The sequence below is a fragment of the Centruroides vittatus genome, unplaced genomic scaffold, assembly GCF_030686945.1.
Source record: "Centruroides vittatus isolate TY-2023 unplaced genomic scaffold, ASM3068694v2 scaffold_1152, whole genome shotgun sequence".
In the NCBI taxonomy this organism is placed as follows: Eukaryota; Metazoa; Arthropoda; class Arachnida; order Scorpiones; family Buthidae; genus Centruroides; species Centruroides vittatus.
Genome location: NW_027122670.1, coordinates 575,945 through 603,139, shown reverse-complemented (window position 1 = coordinate 603,139; position 27,195 = coordinate 575,945). Strand labels below are relative to the sequence as shown.

Sequence of the window (27,195 nt, the reverse complement as noted above, 5' to 3'; positions counted from 1 at the left end):
ATTTATGCACACAACCTACCATAAATATGTATTTATATTTATTTTTTGTTGAAGATTCGAGCTTTACATAAATAATTCAAGTAGACGTAAAATTAATTTTAAAATATATATAAATATATATATCCACAAATAGTAAGAAATATACTAAAAACTCCAGCATCCAAATAAAAACTCTTGCATTAAAGCAAGAAAACACTTTATTTATTTATTTTTTAACAAAAGATAATTTGACCTTGTTGTCCTTCCTATCTGTCCTTCTGTCTTTATCTTGTACACGAGTTTTATAAAATAATCATAAAAAACATTGTAATCAAAATCCACAAAATATTGCATGATAGCAATAATCTTCAGAAAAGAAAACAAACTTTAATTGCTTTTTTATTAGTTATTCAATTACATATTTCTATATTACAAAAATAGATGAAAAAGTAGCGTTGTATACAGGTAACTCAAAAGTCAATTGAACATTGTGTAATGATTAAATTACTATTTTATTCAAATACATACTTAAATATAGAATTATCATAAAGAGTAAACGTTCAGAGTTTTTTATAGGAAGAACTTTTGGACAAATTTCAACTAAATTTGGTATACATACTGCCTTCAATATGCAGTTTCAGTTTTTCACATCAAGATTCAGCCACCAGAGCGAAATTTGGCACTTCTGTCTCCTTACGTGCATATTACATAAGTTTTCTAACGAATTTCGGACATAAAAAAGGAGTCGACAGAGATTCTTCACAATTGTTCGATAGGGTACTCACTTTCAGGGCCGGATTTACATAAGGGCATTTGGGGCCTGTGCCCAGGGCCCCACAAAATAGGGGCCCCCACAAAACTAAAAAAAATTATGTTTAAACATAATTTTTTTCTATTACCGCGACAGCCTAGTGTGGCCTAATCATGAGGGCAACAGGCAGAGAAGACCAAACCCGGGAAAAAAAACCTATGAAACATCGGAAAATTTCGGGAAAAAATTTCACATAGGTATTTTTCAGTTAAATTTAAATAATTAGTTTTACGCAATAAAATATATGTATGTTTACAATAACCTTATTTTTAAATGAAATTTACAACTTCCTAGTTCAAATCTAATTGAAAGTACAGTATTTTGTGTAAACTTTCCAAATCATCAAATTTACCTACTCTTAAAGGGGGGACCCCCACCGAATTTGTGCCCAGGGCCCCTGGATTGGTAAATCCGGCCCTGCTCACTTTGCCTTTATATAAAATTGTGCACCTCTACACACCGGCTTAAATGTGCAAGCCTAACTGCAACAATATTTTTCTTACGAGAAAGTTGATTAGCCGATCATTTCTAACGTCATGGTCGCCACGATTACCAGATCAGAACTTCTGTGGCTTTTGATTATGAGAGTCTCATTTATCAAGACAATGCTCTCAACTCAGCTGTCTTAAAAGACAGAATTTTATTTCATGCAAGTCAGTTTAGTGTGTTGTGCAGTGAATGCAGTTTTTACAACATGTAGATGAAGAGCAATATCTTTGATGTAATCGTCAATTTCACATCTTTAATTCGTTTCTGAACTCTCGAAATTTGTTAGAAAACGTACATAATATTAAGGAGACTGTAGTGCAAAATTTTGTCCTGGCGGCTGAATTTTGTAGTAAACTTTTTCCCGAAAATCGTAACCGCATATTTGGGAAAGTATTCTAAATTTGGTTGATATTTTACTTTCTAGAAAGCTCTGAACTTCTGCTCTTTAATTATAATTACTCTGTACTTAATCATATTTTTTAAAATCACGTTTCCATCGACTTCATAAAGTCTAAAGTTATTCGTGTTCATAAACGTAGTTAGAACATACAAAAAACAATTAGACTAACTGATTTTAAGCCGTCTTTTATATTCAAGTATAAAATAATCGTTATAGTTAATATAATTTTCTGATTTTACTTTTATAAATCATATTTAAAGTATATTTTCGTGGCTTTAAGACATTTAATTAAGAAATATTTTAAAAAATAAAATAAAAAATCCGTTCTGCCAATAATAATAGATAGGATTTTGTCGAAGCAGTTTTAAAGTAAAGGATAATATCTTAAAATAGATTTTAATGGAAAATATTGTAACTGTTTTTTGACTTTGGATAAAGGAATTGTTGCATCTCTTTTTTATTTCCTTTGAGATTAGAGCGTTACTTTTAAATTTTCCTGTCGATAAATGAGGGGAAACGGATGTTTTATTTATGAAACAAGCGTTTGTTTTAATACTGAATTCTGTTAATAACGTTTTTACGAGTGTTATTAAGAGAATTCAGTATTACTGCACCTTTTCGCTGTAATAATATGTAGTAAAACGTTTAAAAATAGAGATTAGAAAAGTATAGAGCTATAGAAAGAGAACTATCAACTATAGAGAATTATAGGAAGAAAATATAATTAAAATTTTAATATTCTAAACTAATATTTGTAAACTTTTTTGAGAGAATTTGAAAGCAAAGAGGAAAAAAATTAATTTAGGAAAATTTAAAAATTATTTTGATTTTTAAATTTTAATTATTTTTATATTATTAAACTCTATGATAAACTATAGATTGAAAATATTTAATGAATATAATTATAAGGAATGTTTAAAAAATGCTACTACGATATTTTTAATTATCGTATTATTTTAGAAAAGTTGAAATTTTATTTTATAATAATTAAACTTTATTTATTTTTTTAATGTAAATACAATATGCAATTAGTCAGCACTTTCAAGTGCATTTTAAATTATTTTTAACTTAATATTTTTCACTATTAAACTTATAAGATTAGATAAGCCTTCTTCTCATTTTTCAATGAAGTTTCAACGTAGATAATATATATAAAAATTATCATAAATTTTATATCTTTATAACTATTTTTTTAAAAATATTATTAATTTAAAATTTATCGTTGAAGGTCAAATATCGATAATTAATCTAAACAAACATCTGTTATATTCCTATGTATAGACATAGGAAATATCAAAAATCATACTGTAATATCAAAAAAAAAAAAAAATGTTCATAAATAAATTTAAATATTTAAATAATTTTTAGTACACATATTGCATTTTTGAATTTAAAATGCCATTATATTATGTATTGATTAAGGTCAAAAATAATCTTATTTAAAATGCAAAATCAGCATTTATTTTCTTATGAGAAATTGCTGTCAATCATGAAATTAACTTATGTAGAATCTTATTTCTTTCTCTATAACTAAACTATATAATATAGAGTTATAATGTCAATATTTATCAAACATTTGTATATATAAATATTCTAATTTGCAAGCACTATATAATCTCCTATATTACGAAAAATTACACAATAATTTCTTTTATTCCTTGCACTTACACTATGTTGTGTATCTTATAAGAAAGCTTTTTACCTACTTTTAGAAAAAAGAAATACCTATGAAGGGTGGCTCAAAATTCATCGAGACATATGTATTTAATAATTATTTTTAAACTCTTTTACAGACGTGCCAAAAATACTATATATCTCGGTTAACTTTTGAACCATCCTGTATATAATCAAATATTTAAAAAATAATAATGTACTGTACACCAGAACAGTTTTTTTGGTTACAATTTAATCGAATTACTAATTAACAGATGGCAGCATATCTTATCAATATTTTATTTTATTTATTTATTTGTTTTTATTCTAATTTTTAAATTAATATATATATTTTTAATGTTTTATTCTCTTATTTTTTCACAATTCCTTTATTTCATATTTTGTAATGTAGATAATTCTATTCAATATGATTCGAATAAATATATTATCAATTTAAATTTTGGGTCATTTCCGGATAAATAAATAGCAATAATCTGTAATAATTTCATCATTTTGTTATTATTCGAATTATTTCATTCCCTATCTTTTCTCTGTATTTTGATGAAAATGTTTTAAATGCAAATGTTTATTCGTATTAAAATGTAACTACTGTATATTGTTTGAATTTTTATACGATAATTTGAAATATTTTCGTAAGCCAATTATTCGAAATCTTTTTAAGTAATTTAAGTATTTCATTTAACAAATAATGTTTTGATTAAAACTGAAATACTTAATTGTATTTTATTTTATTCGTCTTTGAAATGTGCAATTATCTATAATCTTTTTTTAATACTTATTATGATTTTTATTCAATAATTTATAATTTTATAGATAGATTTTTTTAACTTATTTTGTACGATATTCTTTAATTTATAACACCAGTCTTAATTATCCCCTGCAGGATAAAGACCTCTCCAATGTTCCTTTCTTTTGTCAGTCTCTTTTGCTGCGGGGTCCTGAGTTTTCTGTCAAAATTATCCTATTCTTTTCGATCTTTCCCTTCTTTCATTCTCTTGGTATTCATTCCATTATTCTCTTTGTTTACCTGTTATCCGTCATTCTTCCGATGTGTCCTGCCCATCTCCACTTTGTTCTCTCTTATTTTATTTATTATACAAACAATAATTAGCAATTTTTTTAAAATTTAGACATATTTATATCTAAAAAGCAAATGCATCTATCTTTTTAATTATATAAAAGATTAAAAAAAAGAAAATAAATATGTGTAAATTAAAAAAAATAATATTTTTTTTATAAGTGTATTGTATTTTATTATGCAGGATAGATAAAAAATTTATATTCTGCATAGTAATATAGTATTCTGAATATATATTTTTACTTTTATAATGATGAGACAATAAAACTCTTCTTAATTCAGCATGATATGACATTTCTGAAAACAAATGTATTCAATTGTGAAAAGCATTGCAGAATCATAGCTAAGAATTCAAAATATACTTCTATACTTATAAAAATTTAATTTATTTTATCTTAAAGCATTCATAATATGGGTTTTATGTCCTTTTTATTTTGTAAATTTTATGTATTTCTAATAATCTAAAATAAAATTTATATCTTACAAAAATAAAATGACAATTGAATAAATTATTGCATTTTATAAAATATAATTTGCTCATCTAATTAATAATTTATTATATTTGTTTAACTTCTGTTTAAATATTTAAAAAATTGTTTTTAATGTTTCATAATTATCTTAATTTTCCAGTATTACTTAAAGTTAAATAAATAATTATTTATTTAATTTAATTAAATAGTTAACTAAAATTAAATAATATTTTACAAAATAATTTTTAAATATTTAAAATAAAACTTTACCATAAGAATGAGTGAAAATTATTGCATTACACGAAGATATTTCATAAAGACTTTCCTTATTTACAACTATTTCGAAATATTAATAGATTAAATATATATAAAAAGAGCTACTTAAGCAAATTATTTTATTTTCGAGAAAATTAATAGCCTAATAGGTGTTACTGTATTCGTTAGATGTATTATCGAAAATGCATGTTTTTCCTAGATGAAAATCTCATTTTAATAATATTATATACTAATGATCGAATGGCCAAGGCAATTAAGGCTTCAGTTTACCACTAGGTAAGCCTGCATTGAATTCGAATGTGTGAACAATCCCAAGAATTTCTTGGGAGCAGTCTGACCCAATATTCATGCTCTGTCCCTCATTGTTCGGTCGTCCCTGTTGAGGGTCTGGTCGAACCTATCTATGGGTATGATTAAAAGGTGTTTTTAAATGCCTACAGAGTAGTAAGAGTAAACTTTCATTGAGAGAATGGTCGAACCTACCACGCGTATGATTAAAAGGGTGCTTTTAATGCTTACACAATAGAAAAAGTTTTAAAAAACAATATACTAATGCAATTATTTCATTAAAATTGGTATAAAATTTGAAATATTTTTTGTTGTTTGTTCATCATTACTCATAGCTATCATGTAAAATTTAAATTAAATAATTATTAGACATTTTTCTCGTATTACACCTACAGTAATAAAATATAATTAATTACTGTATATTATAAAAACATGACTTTTCGTTTTAATTTTATTTTCAAGTAATTTTTTAATTTAGTTTTTCAAACACGTAAATATTTTACTAATTAATAGAGATTCGATAATATTTTTTATTATTTTATTTTATTTATTGTTAATTACTGCTTTATGTTATATCAGTCAAACTGATCACTCATTATTGTTCGATTTATTTAAATATAAATAAATATGATTTTATTAATTAGTAAAAAATTTATTTTAATAATCTCTTATTATCTATACGAAGATATCCGCCTATCATTTTCCAGAATTTAAAATATCGTTGACTAATTTACCTAATGTTTTATGCTGATTAGAAAACTGCTTTCCTAATGATACTCCCATTGTCATTTAGGAAAGTCAACGAACTCAAATTTTTGTTTGAAATTCTTTTCTAGAACAATCTGATAAGCATGCCCATGTTGCTCTTTGGTTTGTGTTTTCGTTTACGTTTTTTAAACAACTTACAGAAGACATCTTCAAACAAACTATTAGCTGTCAGCTATTAGGTAATCTAGAGCTTGTCCAGCTGTTAGCTCCAACCTACTCCTAGATTACCTAATGCATAATGAGACAATTAAAGGCTCTTGACCATCGAATTTTCAATTTCAGGAAAGCATTCATTCATACAGAGTAGTCCAAAACGTATTTAACAACTTTAAATGCAGTTTTCACTACAACAAGTGTAATTTAAAGAAGCCTCTCTGACACGCTGATCTGCAACTTGAGTGCTTCTTTAAATTATATTTACTCGTAGAGAAAATTACATTTAATGTTGTAAGTTCCGCAATCTTATACCAATACTTTTTCTTAGCATTTGTAGAATTCTGATAAAAATCTATACTGTTTCTAAGTAGTTTACTGTATTTTGTAATTAGTAATTAAAATACAAATTAAATTATGAAAGCATAAAAGCTAGATAAATGAAATCAGTTTTTTTCAATAAACTTTGTATTTTGAATTGCTCTGAATGAAATATTTTAAAATAATAAAAGTAATTTTTAATAATAATACATTTACAGTACTTAAATTTAGTATCGTTTAATATGCTAGCTTTATCGCTAGAAATGAATTACAGATCTTGTGTTTTGTTTATTGTTTCATCCTTATCATACAAAAATTCATGAAATATATTCATAATAAATATTTAGTTTTTATACATAATAATAAATAAATTAAAGAAAACTTTTTGTTATTAATTTCAAATCAGATTATATTTTACAGCTAAAATAAGCATATTTTATTCCAGAATGTATATGATACTCAAGAGAGAATATTATTCTCACACAAATTTAAAAAAATTATATTTAAAAATTTATTATAATTACTAAACCAGTTAAAATTAAATGATTAAAGTCAAATTTTTATATCCCAGAATATTAAATGTTATATTTATAAATTACAATGCTTATTTTCGTGACGAAACTAATTAATTCTCATCGCTGTTTATTAAAAATACTGTATAATTAATTCAGAGCTAGTCTAACGAAGGACAACGACAACATCCTTGGTATTATATAAATAATCACAAAACCAAGAACTTATAGTAAATCAGATATTAAGTTTGTATATAAACTTAAATAAACAATTTTTCTAATCTACTTGTATCATCAGTGCCGCATATTTCTTTAAGTGAATGTAGTTTTTGTATTAATTAAATCAAACGACAACTTTCATTGATAAATAATATAATAACAGCTTAATAACTAATTACTATTTTATGATAAATAATTATTTATGTAATTATAAATGTAATTTAATTTTTTAATGATATTACAAACCTGTAATACATAAAATGTCAAATTAATAACATTGAATCTGTATCAGAATTCTTGACCTAATCAGTTATCATTGATAATGCAATGTTACATTAAAGAATTAAATTACAGAAATTAATAAATAAAACGGAGATTATTTTTTCAATAAAAATATATTTTTTTACATTTCTTTAAAATAGGAATTAAGGTAATAAATAAAATAAAATCTATTAAAAAATGAATAAATATAAATAAAATATTCAATGTACTTGTGCAATGACAACATAGAGCTTCTGTTAATTTTATGCAAGGTCAACACGTATTATCTTTTCAAATTATAATTCTGTTTCTGTTTCTAACAGATCTCAAAATAACAATAAATGAATGCCCTTTCTTCTTATTCGATAATAAAATTCATTGAAGAAGTTATTCTTTCATATCTTCGAAATAAAGTGATATTTAAATGAACAAAAAATAAACAATACTGCTTCTTATTTTAAAGTTATGTATTTAGTTCTTAATTTATTTTATCATAAATATAATACATATAATATTCTTTTATTACATGAACACTATACAGTATATTAAAAATATCTGTAAGGATCAGTTTCCTGTCAACAACTGGGATACTTTTAACAGTCCATGCTCTAATGGTAATAACACATTGAAAACTATTTTAAGTACCCTACTATAACCCAAAAATGATCCGGGATGTTAAAAGCAAGTGTTAAACATTACTTTTATGGCATAGCTAATAAGATTGGGGTTCGGTGTTCGCAGTATTCTGTAATGTCTTTGCGGTTTTTCAACAGCCATTTAAAAGGTTGCATTTCTTTCAAAAGAAAAAGCCGTAGATCTATTAAAACACGAGTATTAAAGCTTTAAAGTAGTAATTAAACCTTCGATTTTTTTATTTATTTTGATTTAAAAATAAATTTTACATACTTTTATTATTCGTCTGTACGACAATAGATTTTAATATAAAGTTTTATCTAAACAACACATTTAAAAAAATTCTTATTAGATTGCATATAAAGATATAACTACACGTTCATTTTAATTTAATATTCTATAATTCAAAATATCTGTTTAAAATATATAAAATATTTTACGACGAATATAGATTTTTCTATGGTAAAAAATGTAGCATTCTAGCTTTACAAAACTACTGACTATATTAGAATAACAGAAAATAATATCAGTTGAACAATTATGTGTTTTAATAGCAAATCTCCATACAATATATTTTCCGATACAGACTATTTGAAACTGATTTACGATATTGTTTTCGATAAAACTGTTAGGCTAATAAATGGATAAAGTTCTGAAGTTCAAGTTTCAGTTTCATAGAAGAAACGAAGCTGTAATGTTTGCTTGAATACAAATAAGTATAACACGAATGTTTTTTAATAGATATAGTAATAAACAAGGACGGAGAGGGTTGAGATGGGACTCGAGTCAGTTATAAATATGTCATATCTCTCTCGGAAAGCCATAAAAATGTATGAATAAAATCAATAAAAAAATAAATTGAAATAAACTTTTTACTACTTGTCAAAAGAAATTTTAATTTATATCATTTCATGTCATTTACATTTATATAAACGAATAGATTTTTGCGGCTTCTTTATGTCCATATGTCGTGCACTGAGCGTGGATAAAATAATAAAAACATAATATTTTAGTTTATTTTATTTATATGCTTTGATGCAACAATAATAATGTTATATTTTTCATGAACAATAATAAAATACAAAGTAATAAAATAAATAAATTAATTAATTATATCAATTGCAGAAACAATTAGTATTTTCTCGAAATATTTATTATATTTATATTATAAAGCTAAATTACAATATAGATACATAAATTCAATTTTAAAAACAGACATAGGCGCATATTTTAAATAGAAAACGTAGCATATTAGACGAAACAAAGAAGATGATAATTAGACAAAGATCTACAACAAAATTTTAATAACTACACACTCAAATTTTATTTTTCTGGCTGTTATATATAACAGAGAAATGATAAAAAGTTCGGGCGTTTTTTGTTTTTTCTGTGTATGTGAGGGAGATGCACCTTTGTTCATTTCCTTTGAAGCTTTATAACTCCTGCGCTTTTTGTCGAAAATTTCTGAAATTACGCAAGGGGATTGTGTATTAGGGGAATTGATGTTATTAAATTTTGGTGATTAAAGGTTGAGTATATAAAGGGGGTCGTGTGTATCTTCAATAGTGTCAGATTTAATGACGATTTTACTCGTTATTAACATTTACAATTTTTAATAATAGCCACCCCTACCTTCAAAATTAAGTTTTTTTCCATCTTATACTAGTTAAAAATAAAAAAAGTATTTTAAAAATGAAATATAACAGATGGCGCTACTAAATGTCGCCGGGAAAGTTAAGCAACTCGAAGCAATAGAGCATTTTGATATTTAGTATTATGCTTTTTACCTGATTTATTCCAACTGAACCCTTAAAAAATCAATTCTATGATTAATAATATGTAAAAGTTAAACAGAAATCACATCACAAGGAAGTGGTTTTACAGAATCTTCTAAACTATGGAAATATATGATTCGCTGCAATTTTTAGATATAATTATTCGTAATTAACATGTACAAAAATTATTTTTAATTATCTTAAAATTGCAATTGGTAAATTCATTAATTTATGACTATATTATTTAGTAATTATTTAAAGTATTAACGTAAATATAACTGTATAAAAATTGCACGTAATCTTTGTACTAAATATTAAATAAATATAATTTTTAAGACCACGCAATATTTATTTAAGAACTAAGTTGAAAAAAATCGGATTCGAGTTGAATAAATAAGTTGAATCATTGTAGACGTATTGAAGGCAGTTTTATGTTTTTAAAAAGAATTACATGGAGATTATACAAAATAAAAAAAGTAGAAATTTAAATGAAAACTGTAGATGTTATATAGACTCACCGTATTTGATTTGCATTTATTTAAAAAAGAGTTTATTATATTGGAAATTCCATACTTTGTTGATTCTAGTAAATAACCTAAATATTATATGTGATATGTAAATTGAAATTACGTCTGCGACGATTATTAGAATCTTTTAGTGTTTATTCTAAAGGAAAATGCTTCATAGAATATTGTTGACACAAAAACTAAAGTAGTCAAAATCATCTCAGTTTTATGAATTCGGTTTTTTATTGTTTCCAGAATAAATTCATGTCCATTATATGTAAAATCGATAGTTTATCAGTTAAAAGACAATGGCTGATCCAGGAGAACCCAAAGGGGAACTAACTCAAAAATGTTTAAATAAGTACAAGTATTTTTCTTAATTGTATTGAGGAAGGTCCAATAAACCATATTTGTCATCATAAATGTTTTTAAAACAACGTTTTGAAGTTCGAATAAATAAATTTATATTATTATTATTAATTTTTTTTTGGTTAATGGAGAGAGATCCTGTAGCTACTGTAGCTCATGGATCCGCTCCTGTTAGAGAATGATATATTAAGTTATTAAAGGGTTATTCTTTAAGTTAAATACATTTTTTATATCTAGATCTTGATTTCTTATTCAAAAGTCAAATATGAACAATTATGCCATTTCTTCGAGTTAGAATTTTCGGCAATTATTAATGTTATATTAATGTTTTTTTATGTATATATGTTACCTGCAAAACCCGATTTTACGCCAAACTAGTTTTGCCTAGGCCAAACTAGTTTGGCGTAAGTGTGTCAAAACAAAATAGTTTAGAATTATTATTCAAGTATATTAATGGTTAAATATATTAATGGTTAATTTAAGTTCATCATAAAACACAAATAAGTTCATTTTATTCATTCATTTTAAATTTTAGTTTGATTTTAAAAGTTATTTTTATTATTTCGTTTGAATTTTTGAAAATATTTTCGAAAGTTAATTACCTTTAAAAGTGCAAGGCTTAATAATAAAAAAAAAAAAAAAAAAAAAAAAAAAATACAAACTGATAAGTACTGATTAGCTTATTTTTATTTTACAGTTTAGTACAAGTATTGTCTCACTTCTAATCAATACCGTTTTTTGTTAATGTTACCGTAGGTATCGAAGATGGCGGCTCGTCTCCGATTCCAGCGATCAGAAGACAGGGAACAGTGGGGACGCACGTTCTAACCTAACCTGACCTAACCTATTCTAATAATTTTGTTGGTAATAATTATGGTAATTTATTAGAATAGGTTAGGTTAGAACGTGCGTCCCCACTGTTCCCTGTCTTCTGATCGCTGGAATCGGAGACGAGCCGCCATCTTCGATACCTACGGTAACATTAACCCCGTTTTTTATAATTAAGTAGACTATGTTTGAATAAATATTGTTCATCTAATTGATTGCCTTTAAATTTTATTTTAACCATTAATATATTTAACCATTAATATACTTGAATAATATTTCTAAGCTGGTTTGGCCTGACACGCTTACGCCAAACTAGTTTGCCTAGGCAAAACTAGTTTGGCATAAAATCGGGTTTTGCTGGTAACATATACATATGAATTCGGCTTTATATTACGTACTTTGCAGATTTATTCGTTCATTAGTAAAATATTGACAAATTATTGTAATAAAAATTTTTTCAGTTAGGTGCCTGCGTGTTAAAAAAAGTGTACGACCCGACCAATCAACGACGGGACTACCGATTTAGAAGTTTGTGGCGCCAAGATCACCTCGCGTCATTAGACGTCAGAACACGAACCATCGATGACGTTGTTGTTCAAACTAGATTTCAATGCATATGTGGGTAAGATACTACTTCCGTTTTTTGGTACTCGTCGCGATTGAATGTAAACGAAATTAATTAATAAAAACTACGTTAAATGACATCCACGAATCCGTCTTTAAAAGTGCTTAATTTATATTAAATAACAAAAATTTATATAAATAAATGATATAATATTAAATATTGAATTTAATATTTACTAGTACTAGGAAACAGTTAATTAAAACTAAAAATAATATATTGATCGTATTTGCATACATTTTTATGCATGAAATACAGCAAAAAAGTAAAACAGAGCTTTGTTTTGGGGCGTCGAGAACGGGTTAATTCATTTTATACTTTTTCTTATGAGAAAATTTGTTTCGGTTTGAGAACAAATCGGTTTCCGAACAACTTTTAGGAACGAATTAAGTTCGAAACCTAAAGTTTGACTGTATTGTGATTTTTTATGAGTAGACCTAATCCGTATTAGGTCTACTCATTGGGTTCATCTATAAACTACGTGTCCCGATATTGGGAAGGATACAGTGGCGTAGCTACGGGGGGGGCGGAGGAGGCGACCCGCACCGGGTGTCACCCGTTTAGGGGTGACACCCCCGACCGTGAAAAAATAAAAACTTAAACAAATCATCACAATGTTTTTCAACGATAAATCACTTAGGCTTGAAGCCATTTTAACCAAGTTATCTATATTAAATAATTTAATTTATTAATTATTATAATTTATAAATGCACGTAAGCTACGAAATAAATAATTACTCCAGATTAAAATGTATACGAGGGGCAGTTATGCAATCACTACAGTTTTGCGAATTTTTATACGTGGCAGTACTGATGTATGGTTATGATTTATTTTGTAAATCTAAACTTATACGTCGCTACATCGCATATTCGATATAGCGTTCGAGTTGCTCAAATGCGAAGGTAATACGATTCAATAGTGTTTTATAAAATAATTAAAAAGGGTGACACCACGGTGTGACTTGGGGTGACACTACGATATCCGCACCGGGTGCCACCCATGCTAGCTACATCGCTGGAAAGGTATAAAAAAGTACAAGTAGGTGGGGAATTAGTAAGGTAAAAATTCCATGGGGTTATAGTTATTTAAATATAATAAATGAATTTGAAAAAGTTTTAAAATTGTTTATATATTGCACTTAATAATACATTGATATTACAATTAGTCAATTAAGTTACTTTACAAGGACGACGCCAGCCAATGGGCCAGGGGGGCAAGATGATGTAAATTGATAGAGGATATGAATTGTATGTAGGTAAAATAAAAACGATTCATAAAGTTTTAATCATTTACTATGTACCGGAAGAGAAATATCTTAATTAAAACATTTTTTAACTTACAAGAAGCCTAAGAAGATTATTTTAATTAAAACTTAGCATTTAAATAATTTTTTTTGAATTTCTAGGGGAGGGCAGCTGCCCCTCTGCCCCCTGGCGACGCCCTTGATACTGTATTCGATTTTCTTGCAACATCAATACATGGTCTATGTTAAATAAAATCGTCATTTGCAATACTTTTTAACTTCATTATCTAGCACATGGGCTGTGTAGAAACGCACGGTTTTTTTTTAATTATCGATGACACATCAATGCTGATGTCTATGCATGGAAAATAATTTTTTTCTATTTGAAAAATAAAAAAATTGTACTTTAAAGGAATTCGACTCTGGAAAATAATAATAATACGATTTTTAAAAACACTAATATACAAAGTTATAAAGATATTTATAAATTGGAAAGAATGCAAGAAGATTAGATAGACACCAGGAATCGAATCTTCCCAAAGATTGGAGAAATTAGTTAAAATGGAACAGCTTTAGTTTGAAGTAAAGACACATTGGACTTTTCCCATATTGAAAAGTGTAACTTACGAGCGTTAAAAATATATTCCAAATGTTATAAATTTTATTTCTACCATTGAATTTTTGTTTCGATAGCCTAATGTAACTTTTTCAAAAAGGCAGTCTTGAAATTTTTATCTGTGGTTCTTTTGGAGTGAGGTTAGAGACCACCAAGGGGAGGGAACGAATTTAAACTTGAATTAACATAGGCTATATGGTTTATTTTAATTAGTATGATTCTATAGCTTAGGGCAATGGTTTCAGTCACGATGCCGCCACACACTACGATGTCTCAATAACACTTCAAGGGTACAGTACAGTGAACAGTGCCGTCGAGAGAGGAAAGAGCTGGGGATTTTTCTCTGAGCCCAGAGAAACTTAGAGATCCGTAGTGATTCCTATTCCTATAAAATTAATATTATTTTACTAAGGAAATAAAATTTTTAATTCTCCTTTTTATTAATAGCGAGGTTGAGGCCGAAATTTTAAAAGCGAAAACGTGTACGTCGTACGTTCAGCGCCGCTTTCCTGTAAGCCTAGAAGTTTGACAATGGCGTTTGGAATGTCGAGCATGATTCCACTGATTTTCCAAACACCATTGTTAAACTTCTAGGCTTACAGGAAATCGGAGCTGAACGTCCGATGTACACGTTTTCGCGTTTAAGTTATCATTCGGTGCCGTGACAGTGTTAAGCAACTCCTCTTTATTTAGGTTAGAGCACACCTGGTGTATTTGAACTAAGGGCTTTCTTGCCGAAAATTTGAATTCACTTATCAACAACAATGATCATTGTTGTTGATAAGATTAATAATTTTATCGACACTAGAAGTGTTAGATATTTGAAGGTTGACTTTCCCATCTTTTTGCACCAGACAGGAGTCAATCCTGACACCATTGGCAGCCGGTTTCAGAACAGATTGTAAATGACTTCTGACTGTATTTTTGTCCACTTGCAAGTTTTTAATCCCTGGAGTTAACAGTAATGTCTTCTTTTTTTGTGCTTGACCAGGCTGGTTATGGACTTTCACTCTTGAAGCTTTAACAGCATTTGCGTATGATTTCAGTTGCGATTGATAATGTATTTTATCATCTTGCAGTTTAATTATTTCTTCTTGTAACACATTGTATTTATCTAAACAACATAAATGGATGTCAGTTATTCTTTGTATTAGTTGATCCAATGTGTAGCTTTCTTCTTGGTTGACTGGGCGTTTATTCACTATGGGCTGATAAATACTTTAAGTTGGTTGATGGCTTCTGTAAATCCTAGTTTCGATATTTCTTCAAAGGCTGCAGAGACGTTTTTTGGGGTAGCTTTAAATTTGCGCCCCGGCATCGTAGGGGTATGGTTCATTAGACATTATTTGATTGCACAGGGTGTCTACAATTTGGAGGGTTTCTTACCTCTCAGGCAACTTTAGAATTGTACCCACCAAAGGCTAAAAACCAAAAATAAGACAACCAAATGTTTTAAAGAAATGGAAGAAACAAATTAATTTTAAAATTAGAGCCAGAACAAACACAAAGCACTGTTCAACTTGACGCCACCAGCCGGTCAATGTACTGTACGGGCATCCATGTATAAGCCTATCGATTTTTATAAAAAACTATATATATCATTTTTTTGGATAAATCAATACATTATTGGTTACAAATTTAATTGTTTTTTTATATGAGATTTTTTTTAATCTTATTTTAATTTATAATGGGCATATGTTCGCATTAAATTTTTGAGTATTACAGTAAAACTAAAATTGGAGACGTAATTGACTCTATTACAGTATGGTATGACCAAGGGATGGAGAATAAAATTCTGGCTGGAAATGTTTGTAACAATCATAAAACTTCAGATCGATTTCAAACTCGAATCCGTTCTATTGATAAGAGAATACCCCACTAGAAGACCGCCTCGCTTGACTTAAGTATAAAATTGTAATAGTAAACTGTACAGTTAATATAGAAACATTATTATTAATTTATATTTTTATATATTAACTGTAGAAACACGACTTTAGTATATCAACGGAGTTGAAAGTGAAATTCAGTTAAATATATAAACAAATAATTTTTTGTAAGACCGAAATGCAATGTACTAAAAAGTCCAATTGATAAGATGTGTAGTTTAAGAACTGCAGAGTATGCTTCTTATCTTAATCAGCACTCATTCAAATAAATTTACGATAAGCATTAAGTCTAGTAAAAAGTGTTGATTTATTGTATACAAATTTTAAAATTGAATCACAGATTATAATTCTTAAATTTTTTACGAACTTTGCATATAAATTCTATCCTACATCATTTCAGTCGATTTGCTGCGTGACCTACTTCATAAATAGAAAGGTATTAAATTATAATAGAAAAAGCCAATAATCAAACAAATAGGTTGCTGGACAGTTGATGTCTGGTTTACATATTTAATAATAATGAAAACCAGATACTGATTCTTTAATGTTTCAAAATATTACACATTATATACTGTATTATCCAAGGTTTCGTTGGTAGAGATAAGATTAAATAATTGTTCATGTATATTAATAGGCCAACATGTTTTAATATTTTTATAAAATAATTGTATATGTTAGAAATTCGATTTTATTTTAAAAAACCAAGTATTTGAAAATCATTTTGTCCACAGCGCGTTTTGTAGACATTTTCATTGCATTTATACAGGATGTTCATATAAACATCCTGTATAAATGCAATGAAATATGCAATATGGATTCATATGATATTGATATTTCATATGTGTTTATAATAATTTGAAATTGTTTAATTTGATATACTGTACACACTACGTGACGCGATTGTATACATGTATAAGGAGGCGACACAGTATTATATATATTAAGTTAATAAATAACCGTTATTTCTCTAGTGTTTCATAAAAGTCACGTGCTTTGATGGAAAATTATTTAGAAAAAAATACTGACAGAGCTGAAATCTACAGAAATGTTTTTAAAGTTAGGAAATTAATAATTTAATTATTTTAATCCCATTTCATACTCTATTTTCATGGCCTTCAGACTTTAATTTCATTTTAACAAATGAAATATTTAAAAATGTCTACAGAAAATATAAATAATCCAATAACTTTAAAGAAAACCGCTCGACGTCATTATGCTCAGCCAGTAAGAAGAAAGCGTCGTTCTCATTAGGATGTCGATTCTCCGTACAAATCATATGAATGTATTAAGGTCACATGGGAAAAACATTTCAAACGTCACGACACTTAACCAATCAGAAGTTATATTTGCAAATCATGTGACTTACACCGCCTCCGTCACACATGGACGTGTGGAGAGTGGGGGGGTTATGTTCGGAATGGTTTGGGAAAAAATGACGATTTTATGAAAGAATCGAATAATTTAGATAGGTCTATAGTTTAATTTTAGGTTGTGTGGATATCAATTTGTGAAAATGGCTTTCGAGCTGAGACTTCACAGTCCAGCTGGAGGTGAACCGGCGGTTTATCAGTGGCCACTATCAACATCGGTAAGATTAAGCCTACTTCTAGGCCTAAGTTGTTTGGATGGTTGTTATGGTAACTGATCTGAGATTTAAAAGTTATTTTCATGAAATTTAAACATACAGCGACAATTAAATAGCATTTTTTCTCTGTATTTTTCAGGATAAACATGACGGGGCCATTGAAATCGTCGAAACGATCAGGTATGAAAGTTTTTCAAACTTTCATAACAATAGAATGATTTATTATTCTTTTTAATATTCTTAGAAATAAATTCTAATTTTTCTATGTCTTCAGTGTATGTATTTTTGAATTAAAGTGTATATATATAATTCATAATGTAAAGTAATTTTTAAAATTTAATAAACATTTTTCAATTAAAATTCACTATGTATATGGACTTTTGGTAAAATTTGTTTATATTGGTATTGAAATATTTTCATAGAAAAAGATTGAATTGCTTTATATATTCTAAGGTGATTTCTTTGAGAGAAAATATTTTATAATTTTATTGTTGTGTTAATTGTTCTCACAATTAAAAACAATTGAAGATTTTATGTAATGTAATAAAAATAATTGTACTTATTTGTTACTTTTATATGGCTGAAATTATAGACTTTTCATTCATTTTTATGTTGGTCTACTGTTTATTTTTCTGTCATTCTGTCAGGTTTTTCATTTCTTTACATGTTGATGCATTTACTCACTTTGAATAGTACTTTTCAAATAAAACAATTTTCCTGAAAACTATTATAAATTATTCTATTAAACATTTTCACTTCTCTGTTTAAAGAGTTAATTTTAATGCCAATTAGTGATTTTTTTTTTACTTCCAGAATAGTTTACAAGTAGAAACGTGTTTCAACAGTCAATAGAGATATAAATAGTAATTGGAAATACAATGCTTTACTACTATCTGTATGAAAAACAGAATTTAATAATTATAGTATACATTTAGCATATGCTTTATCATTTTTGAGAATTTATTTTTGAGTTTTAATTAGTTGTGAAATAATTTTGAATTTATCCTGAGTAACAAAAATTCTGAACTTCAAAAATTAGTTAGGTCTTTTAATCAAAGTATAAATAAAATTATAAAATTACTTTAGTATTATAACTTATGATTAAACTATTGATATACATGAGTATAATACACTTCAACATCTATTAAATGGTGTTGAAGTGTAAATGTATTATATTCATTTACTATTAATTCAATAATACGTTGACTAATGTGCAATTTTTAAGTATTTTCAAACTATCAAGTATTGATGCATAACACTTTATCTACATGTTTTATTTTTCATATTTTATTAGCAACATTTTTCCCAATGTGTCTTTTTTTGTTTTTACAGTTTGCAATATTCAATGAGAATTTTTTTAATAGAATTTGCTTTGTTGTTACCTATTTGATTAGAATACATTTACAGTACTAGCATATTATCCTAATTTAATATTGTTGGTCTTGATTTTTTTCAATATTTTTTTTATTATCACAATAATAATAATTATTATTGTGATAATAAAAAAATATTGAGGCTTAGTTTATTCCATTATCTCTATTTCTATTGAACTTTTTATTTTATGTCTCCAGTTTACTCTAGTTATTTAATCCATTTGGTAATAGCATAAATAGTTTTAAAATGAAACTGGTAACAAACCATAAACTTCCAACAAAATTTTACTTAATTACTAACATTTTTGACCTTGTTCAAAGGCCAGTATAGCCTGATGATGGCCCTTGAACAAGGTCAAAAGCATTAGTAATTAAACAAAGTTTTGCTGGAATTTCATGATTTGTTTTGAGTTTTTCAATTATATAAGTGTGCCTTTTTAATAAATATAAGAAATTATATTCTTTTATTAAATATTAATAAATAAAACAAAATTATAATTGATTTTGTGGTTGATTTTATGGTTTAAATAATAATAATTGGAAATCCTGCTTACTATAATGATCTATTGTTATGATTGTTTTTAATCTTCTTAGATTGCCTTGAATTTTTAATTTATTTATGTTTTGTTCAACTAATAAACATTATCTTTATTGAAAAGAGTTGTATATAGAATTCCTTTATTTGTAATCATTTTGGGATTTTCCTAGTACTGTACTGCTAAGTGATAACAATAATGTACTGTTAACATTAAGCAGGAATATATAAGTAAGGCTAAACTTAGTAGAAATTTTGGTTTATCGATTCTGATACTAAAAGGATATGTTAAAACAGTTAATAAATCTACAATTCATGCATTTTATAACATAATTATTATTAATTAATAGTAATTCTTGTTCTGTTGTTTTTTGCATTACCATCTTCTACAATAGTTAGCATATAATTGAAGTAGAAAATGCCACAGTTTAAATTCCTCTATTTCAAACAAAAAGTGATTAAATTTAAACATTAATTGTTTTAAAGTATTGGTTAAAAGTGATGATAATTTGCCACACTGGGCATTTTCAGATGATTTTGATGCTGATAGTGTACAAAGACAGCTTAAAATAGCTGTTTACTTGAAGATAATGATAAATATGACCATATTTTGATTTATAATAAGTTAGGCTTTTATAGTATATCTTAATTTATCAGAAATAGTGAGTTCCAATATATATGACATTAAATGATTGGTAACAATGTCTGTGATAAAAATAAGCAGATTCTTTGGTATTAAAATTTTAGCTGATATATTATATATATAATTTTATTTTATAATTTAAGAGTCATCCATTATTATAGTTTCTAAAATTTAATGAAATGGAAAAAGTATTTGAAGAGTAATAAATTATACAGATTTGTAGTCATGCTTACAGTTTAAGCTCATGCATACATGCATATACTTATTTTTTAAAAAATGTGTTTAAAATTAAAATTTTAAATTTTACTTAGAATGAAACATTTTAATGACATGAACCTTCTATATTTGGGAATATTATTGACTCAATGTTTTTATGTAAAATTATGCATGTTTTTGGTATTTAAGTATTGTATTTTCTGGCGTATAAGATGACCCCCAACTTTTACAGTTAAAATATAGAGTTTGGAATATACTCGCCCTATAAGACGACACCTGGCTTATAATGTATTATGTATTATTGATGTATTATGAGTAACAAATTAAAGTATAAAAATGTTAACATTTTTTGTCTTAACTAGCCAAAATACTTTTAATGTTGCTGCTAATTTATTATGTAGCAATGGTCTTCAAACTTTTAATATGTAAGGAACATTTATGCATGAGTATTATTTTTTTGTAACTTTCAGCTTTATGGCTTAAATAGTGTGTGCAAAAAAGGCTTTGATGCTGTTTGTATTTCCTAAATAATAAAGCATCTTACTGTTTGATAAGATAGAGTTTAATTTGTTTTTAAGTGAAAATATTGAAAATAAAAATTTTTATAAATACAGTAATACCTTGGTTGACTTCAGTTATTGTCAGTTTTGGTTTTCGTCAATTTTTTTTTGGGAAGAATTTGTCTCGGATTTTGTCTGCGTGCCCAAGTGACCTCTCTGCCAATTTTGCGGAAACAAAGGGCTACCCATGCATTTTCTGGCTCAGTGTGGCATTATTTCTTGTTCTGTGAGCATTACCCTGCAACAGCCCACCATTGGTCAACGTTTCCATTCCCTGAACACTGGGAGTTTGGTCGTGGGTTTGCACTTCGCCAGGACAGACTGGTCACGTGGAGTTTTCTGGGTTTTCTCCACGTCTGTAATGCCTGAATAGGCACCAGTTACCCTTAAACAGATCTCCCATCATAAATGCATACAACTACTATTACATGACAATTATGTCACACTTTACCATAGGGCTATAACGCTAGAAGCTCATGTCCAACTAACTTCTACAAGACAAGACACTACCCCACACATCTAGTCAAACAATTTCATTGCTTTCCTTTAGATTAGTTTTTTTATATTAATTTCTAATTGCTTTTAGTATTTAATGCTATATTAATTCTCTATAAAATCTGTTTTTGGTATGTATTTTGGACTGCCTAGAACGAATTAATTGGATTTACATTGATTCATATGGAAATAATTACCTCGGTTTTCGTCAGTTTCGGATTTCGTTGATTGTTTTCGGATGAATTATCGACGAAAACTGAGGTATCACTGTATCGAGTTCTATGTGGAACTCTTGAAGATGGCTTGTGGAGCCCTAGGGTTCTACAGAATGTAATTTGAATACCATTGTTATGTAAAATTCATAACATATCAATTTTGATCGAAATATGTAATTGTAAATTTAATTATGTTTTTATAATATAAATGAAAATGACATTACAGTGATTGAATAATATCTGAGAAATTTCAATATTTTTTCAGGATGAAATTTTCAGAAGTGTTTTGACAAAGTTAAAAAAAAAATCAATAACTATTTAGTAACTTTTAAATGCATTTTATGTTTAAAAACCTTATAAAACCAATTTAAATTTTAAAAACTTAAAATTTAAATTGTTTAAGTGATGCAGACAATTATTTTATCATTTATTCAAAATGAATAAATGCAATGAAACCTGTCCAGTGCTGTAAGAAATGTTTTGGCTGCAGCATTATGAATTTTTGATCAAATATATTTTTTACTTAATAATAATAATAATTTTATTCAAAGAATAAAAATATGAAACCAGATAGCAGACTACTTATGGCTATTTTCATAAATAGAAAATAAACAAATACCACTAGAAAGAAATAAAGCAAAAACAATTAGCATAAGTTAAATTTTTAACAGGTTTTAAATTATATTTTGTTACACAATACTGTATAATTCAAATAGGTTAAATTTAATTTTGAAATTATACTACATTATTTTTGTAATACAGTAGAGCATCGATTATCCGACTCAATTGGGGACTGGGGTTGGTCGGATAACTGAAAAAACGAATAACCGAAAAGTATGAAAAAATACATTATTAGTATAGTATAGTAGTATATTAGTATATCCCATGTAATTAGTATATTAGTATATTGCTATTTACCTACTTGGTGTTGAATTTTCATCGATGATAAGCCTAACAAAAATTTTTAAAAATAATAATCGTTGCTATTGTATCGTTAAAATTATTTCTTTATTTTGCACAAAATAAATACAAAAATAAAGGAAAAATATAAAATTAAGCCTGGTTTAAATACTGGCCTTCCTTTAATCGTCGAGCCAGTGTTGCCAGCTAAAACACAGAAATTTAACAAAATAATATTAAAGTAGCCAAGACATATCCAAAATTGTAGCGCCACATCACTAATGGACATTTGAAATTGCTGACTAGAACGAGGTTGGTTAACCGATGTGACGGTTGATCGGGAGTCGGATAATCGATGCTCTACTGTATTTTAAAAAATTTTGTTTTGGTAGTTAAGCACTATATAAAAATATCTTTTTGAAAATTATTTTAACTCTGCACTGTTAATTTTTTTTATTATATGTTTCAAGCTATGCTGTGCTTATATGTAGGCTATGCTGCTCAATTAATTGAGCAGCATAGCCTACTTTTTGTAATGTATCTTTATTCATTTCAAATATGTAAACTATTTTATAAGAAGTACATTATTGTATAAATAAGTATATAAATAAATATATTTCTTTCAATTAATGTCTTTCAGTTATGATGCATGCCAAAAATATCTATTACTAATTTTCAGAGATAATTTAATAATAATTTTATTATTGTGAAAATATAATTTTCATTAATATTAATTTATAGAACTGATCATGAAGTACAATTATACAACAATACTAATCAAAAGTTTTTTCTGTTTAAATTTATCAGAATGTGGATATTTTATGCTAAATAACAATCAATAAACTTCATTAATTTTATTTCTGGAAGCAAAGAATTTGTTTTTAGAACCATTGTTGATGACTTTTAATGAGTGAACCTATTTTTTTTATTTGTAATAACAATTTTTTGACTCCATAGTTGAATTTTATATATTTATAAATCATCTTATTGAATCATTCTCTTCTTTAATTGATCTTTTGTAAATCAAATTCTGATCCTTAGAAAGAATGTTAGTTACCATAGAAAGATATTATTTTTGTGAGAAATAGAATTATGCAGCATTATGTACTAAATTATTATTATTATTTTTCTAAAAAATTTGAAATAATATATTTAATGGAATTTTCTCAATTCCAAATGAACTTATGCATTTTTGCTTGTCTGAAATATGAATATGTCTTTGAATATATTACATATCAATAACAGACATTTTTGTGACTATACTGCTCAAATTGGTTACATTATGATCATGGTTACATCAGATGAGCTCTGCTATTAATGAGATTTAATTTACACTTTTTTAAACATTGTCATCTTGAAACTTACATTTTCATTTTAATTTTGATTCAGCATTAAAAGAAAAGTTATTGTATATGCATAACATGAAAATGGAGCAGCTGTACATTATAGGTATTAGTGAGGTTGCGGTCGATGTTTTCAACATGAAAACATGAATGTCAGATGTTCAGTGCCACCTTCACGTAAACCTAGAAGTTTGACAATGGCATTTTGAACGGTAGTGGAATGATGCTCGACGTTCCAAATGCCATTGTTAAACTTCTAGGCTTACAGGAAGGCGGCACTACATTTTTGCGTTGAAAACTTTGGCTGCAACCTTGCTATTGTTAGCACAACACAGTTTTGCTTTAACGTAGTTTAAGAATTAGGGAAATCCCCATACAATGCAGTGTTTGTACAGTAGGGTTTTGCTATAACATGATTTGAGAATTGGAGACATTTCTGTATAAAAAGTCACAATTTTTTAAGTGAAAATACTATTAGTTGATATTTTTTATTCAAGCAAGCATGCACATTGTTTCATACTTTCCCATGGAATTTAGAATGTTGAAATTTTTCATGTTGTTCCATGCCTTTTTTGCCTGGTTTTCTTTAATGAGAACTAATTGTATATTATTTCTTCTTCCTTGTCCTAGCTTCCTATTATTGCTTTCTTATAAACCAACTCTTGCTGTCTTTGGTGATAGTGCTCTAAATGATTCAAAAGACTCACTGTGTTTTGTTTTTATAGATTAAATTAAAAGTTACTACATTAAAGATTAAATTTTTAAGATCTCTTAGGAAAATTCAAGCAAATGAAAATATCAGATTTTATGAAAAAAATAGGTCAAAAATCAAGTTGTTGCTTATACTTCAGGTTAAGGTCAACAGAAAAGTTCAGAAGATGACAATATTTTGCCAAAATGAAATGTCCTTGTTTAATGGAGTTTAGCAGTGAAGAGAGAATTAATATTAACATGCAGTACTTTTGATTGTGGTGATAGTTAATTATTAATTTCTTTTAATAAACATATTTCTCCTAATTACAAAAAGGATTAGTATATTTTTGCTAAATTTTGGAACCTAACCCTATGTTTTGTACTAGTCCTTTGTTTCATATAGTGTGGATTCACATAACATAGCACTTCCTTATAACCTAACTATCATGTTATATGGGGGATATAAGTACTTGTTTCATGACATATTGTTTTTCTAATTATTGTTACTTTAAAAAAAAAAAAAATTGAAAGTTTTTATAACTTTTTCTTCCAATAAAAATATATATTAAAATCTGATTCCAAACTTATAGTGTGTTTTAGAATGGAGGAAGTACAGTATATAAAAATGTAAAACTATCATTTCTAATAAGTTTCTATGGCATATTAATTTTGTGTATTATAGTCATTTTGGGATATTTTTCTGCTGATAACTAGAGTAAAGTGGGAGAATTTTGATCATTAGGGTAATTTCAATTAGTCCAAAGCTAAAAAGTTGGCAGCTTGTTCATCACATGTTGTATGTTGATCTGTAGCAAGAGATACTTTAACACTTGCTGAAAGTTAGAACATAATAAAAAAAACTTATAAAAAGTTTGTTCCACCAGTGTTGTTTAGAAAATTTTTACTGCAAGAAAAATATATTATTTATTAGGAGGTAAGGTAAAAACTTTTTGTAAACAATAATACAACAGCTATTTTTTAAATAAGGTCCACTTGTGAATGAGAGTGAGAATGACACGCAATTGTGGCAGTGTGCATGCGTATCTACTCCCAGCATGCTTTGCACATGTTTAGATGCCATTTGCAGCCATATCATCTGTCTTTATGCTGAGCTGTAGCAGTTTATAATGTTTAAGAAAATTGAGTCGCCCGCCAACGATCTGTTATTCAATTCTCGAGTGCAAGAAACTTTGCAGCAGCGGAAATTCACTGTCAGATTTGTGAGGTTTACGGTGATAATGCTATGAGGCACAACAATCAATTCTGAATGCATATTGTGTGACCTTAGAAAACTCTGGCATGCCATACAAAACAAGTGGCATGGCCTATTGTCTTCTGGTGTGATGTTGCTCCATGACAATGCAAGGCTACATGTTTCTGCACAAACGCAAGGTCTAATCAGTTCTTTTGAATGGAACAACTGGATCATCCACCTTATAGTCCAGACCTTGCACTTGGTGATTTTCACTTGTTTCAGTACTTAAAGGAGTTCCTTGGTGGTCAACAGTTCAATGACGATGAAGAAGTGTAAACTGCAGTCATGGATTGGGCTTCTTCACAGGCAGCAGATTTCTTTGAAGTTGGAATTCAAAAAATTGTTGAGCAGTATGACAAATGTTTGAACAAAAATGGAAATTATGTAGAAAAGTAGATAAAAGTATGTAGAATATGGGGAAAAAATATATTTGAATGAAATTTACAGTATTTTTCTTCTTATTAAAAATGGACCTTATTTAAAAAATACTCCTCGTAATTGTCATATTGTATCGAAGCATAGGTATTAGTGATTAGTTAGTAATGTCAGAGATACATAACTAAACCAAAGCAATGCTAATTTCCTACGTGGCATTTTGGGGTAAGTCTGATCACCACTAGTCCGAATTGCAAAGAAGGATGTCACACTCAAAGAACTTTGTGATGACAATGAATATAATGATATCAAACCTGCTATTTATAATATATATGACATTTGTATCCAATGCCGTGAGCATGACAATGATACAGGGATAGTGTGTTCAAAATTAGACTTGTATAGAATGCTCCAGTTTTGACTCAACTGAGGATAATCTGCAACTTCTGTTGGCAGTGATAAACATTAGAGGTAAAATGAAGCAACTTATGAAAGTCTTTGATGAAAGACTTATGAAAGGATTAATAATAATAATAATAATTATAGTATGTTACAAGTAAATTTGAATTATCTACATTTTGGGAAATTGATCAAAAGTGTAAATGACAAAAGGTTAATTTTTATTTTTATGCACAAATAATAATAAATAATATATCTTGTTTTGTGTAATTTATTGGTTATATTTAATTACATTTTATATGACTTTTACTTAGATCTATTATATTATTGTACAATATGGGTTAAGCATTGTTAGGGGTGGAAATCCATTGTTATAAAGACATTTCCAAGTACATGTAAAATAAAAATAAATAAATAAAATATTGTTAAT

General features: G+C 27.3%; 1 protein-coding gene across 1 annotated transcript in view; it reads left to right on the top strand.

The window, feature by feature from the left end:
- The first annotated feature begins 17,486 nt into the window (after window positions 1–17,486).
- LOC136986507 (uncharacterized) overlaps window positions 17,487–27,195 on the top strand; it is a 114,980-nt gene continuing 105,271 nt past the window's right edge. The window contains exons 1-2 of the mRNA XM_067284060.1: window positions 17,487–17,766; window positions 17,903–17,943. Of these exons, the coding sequence (XP_067140161.1) occupies window positions 17,692–17,766; window positions 17,903–17,943 (116 nt within the window). The 5' untranslated portion in view covers window positions 17,487–17,691. The remainder of the gene's footprint in view (window positions 17,767–17,902; window positions 17,944–27,195) is intronic.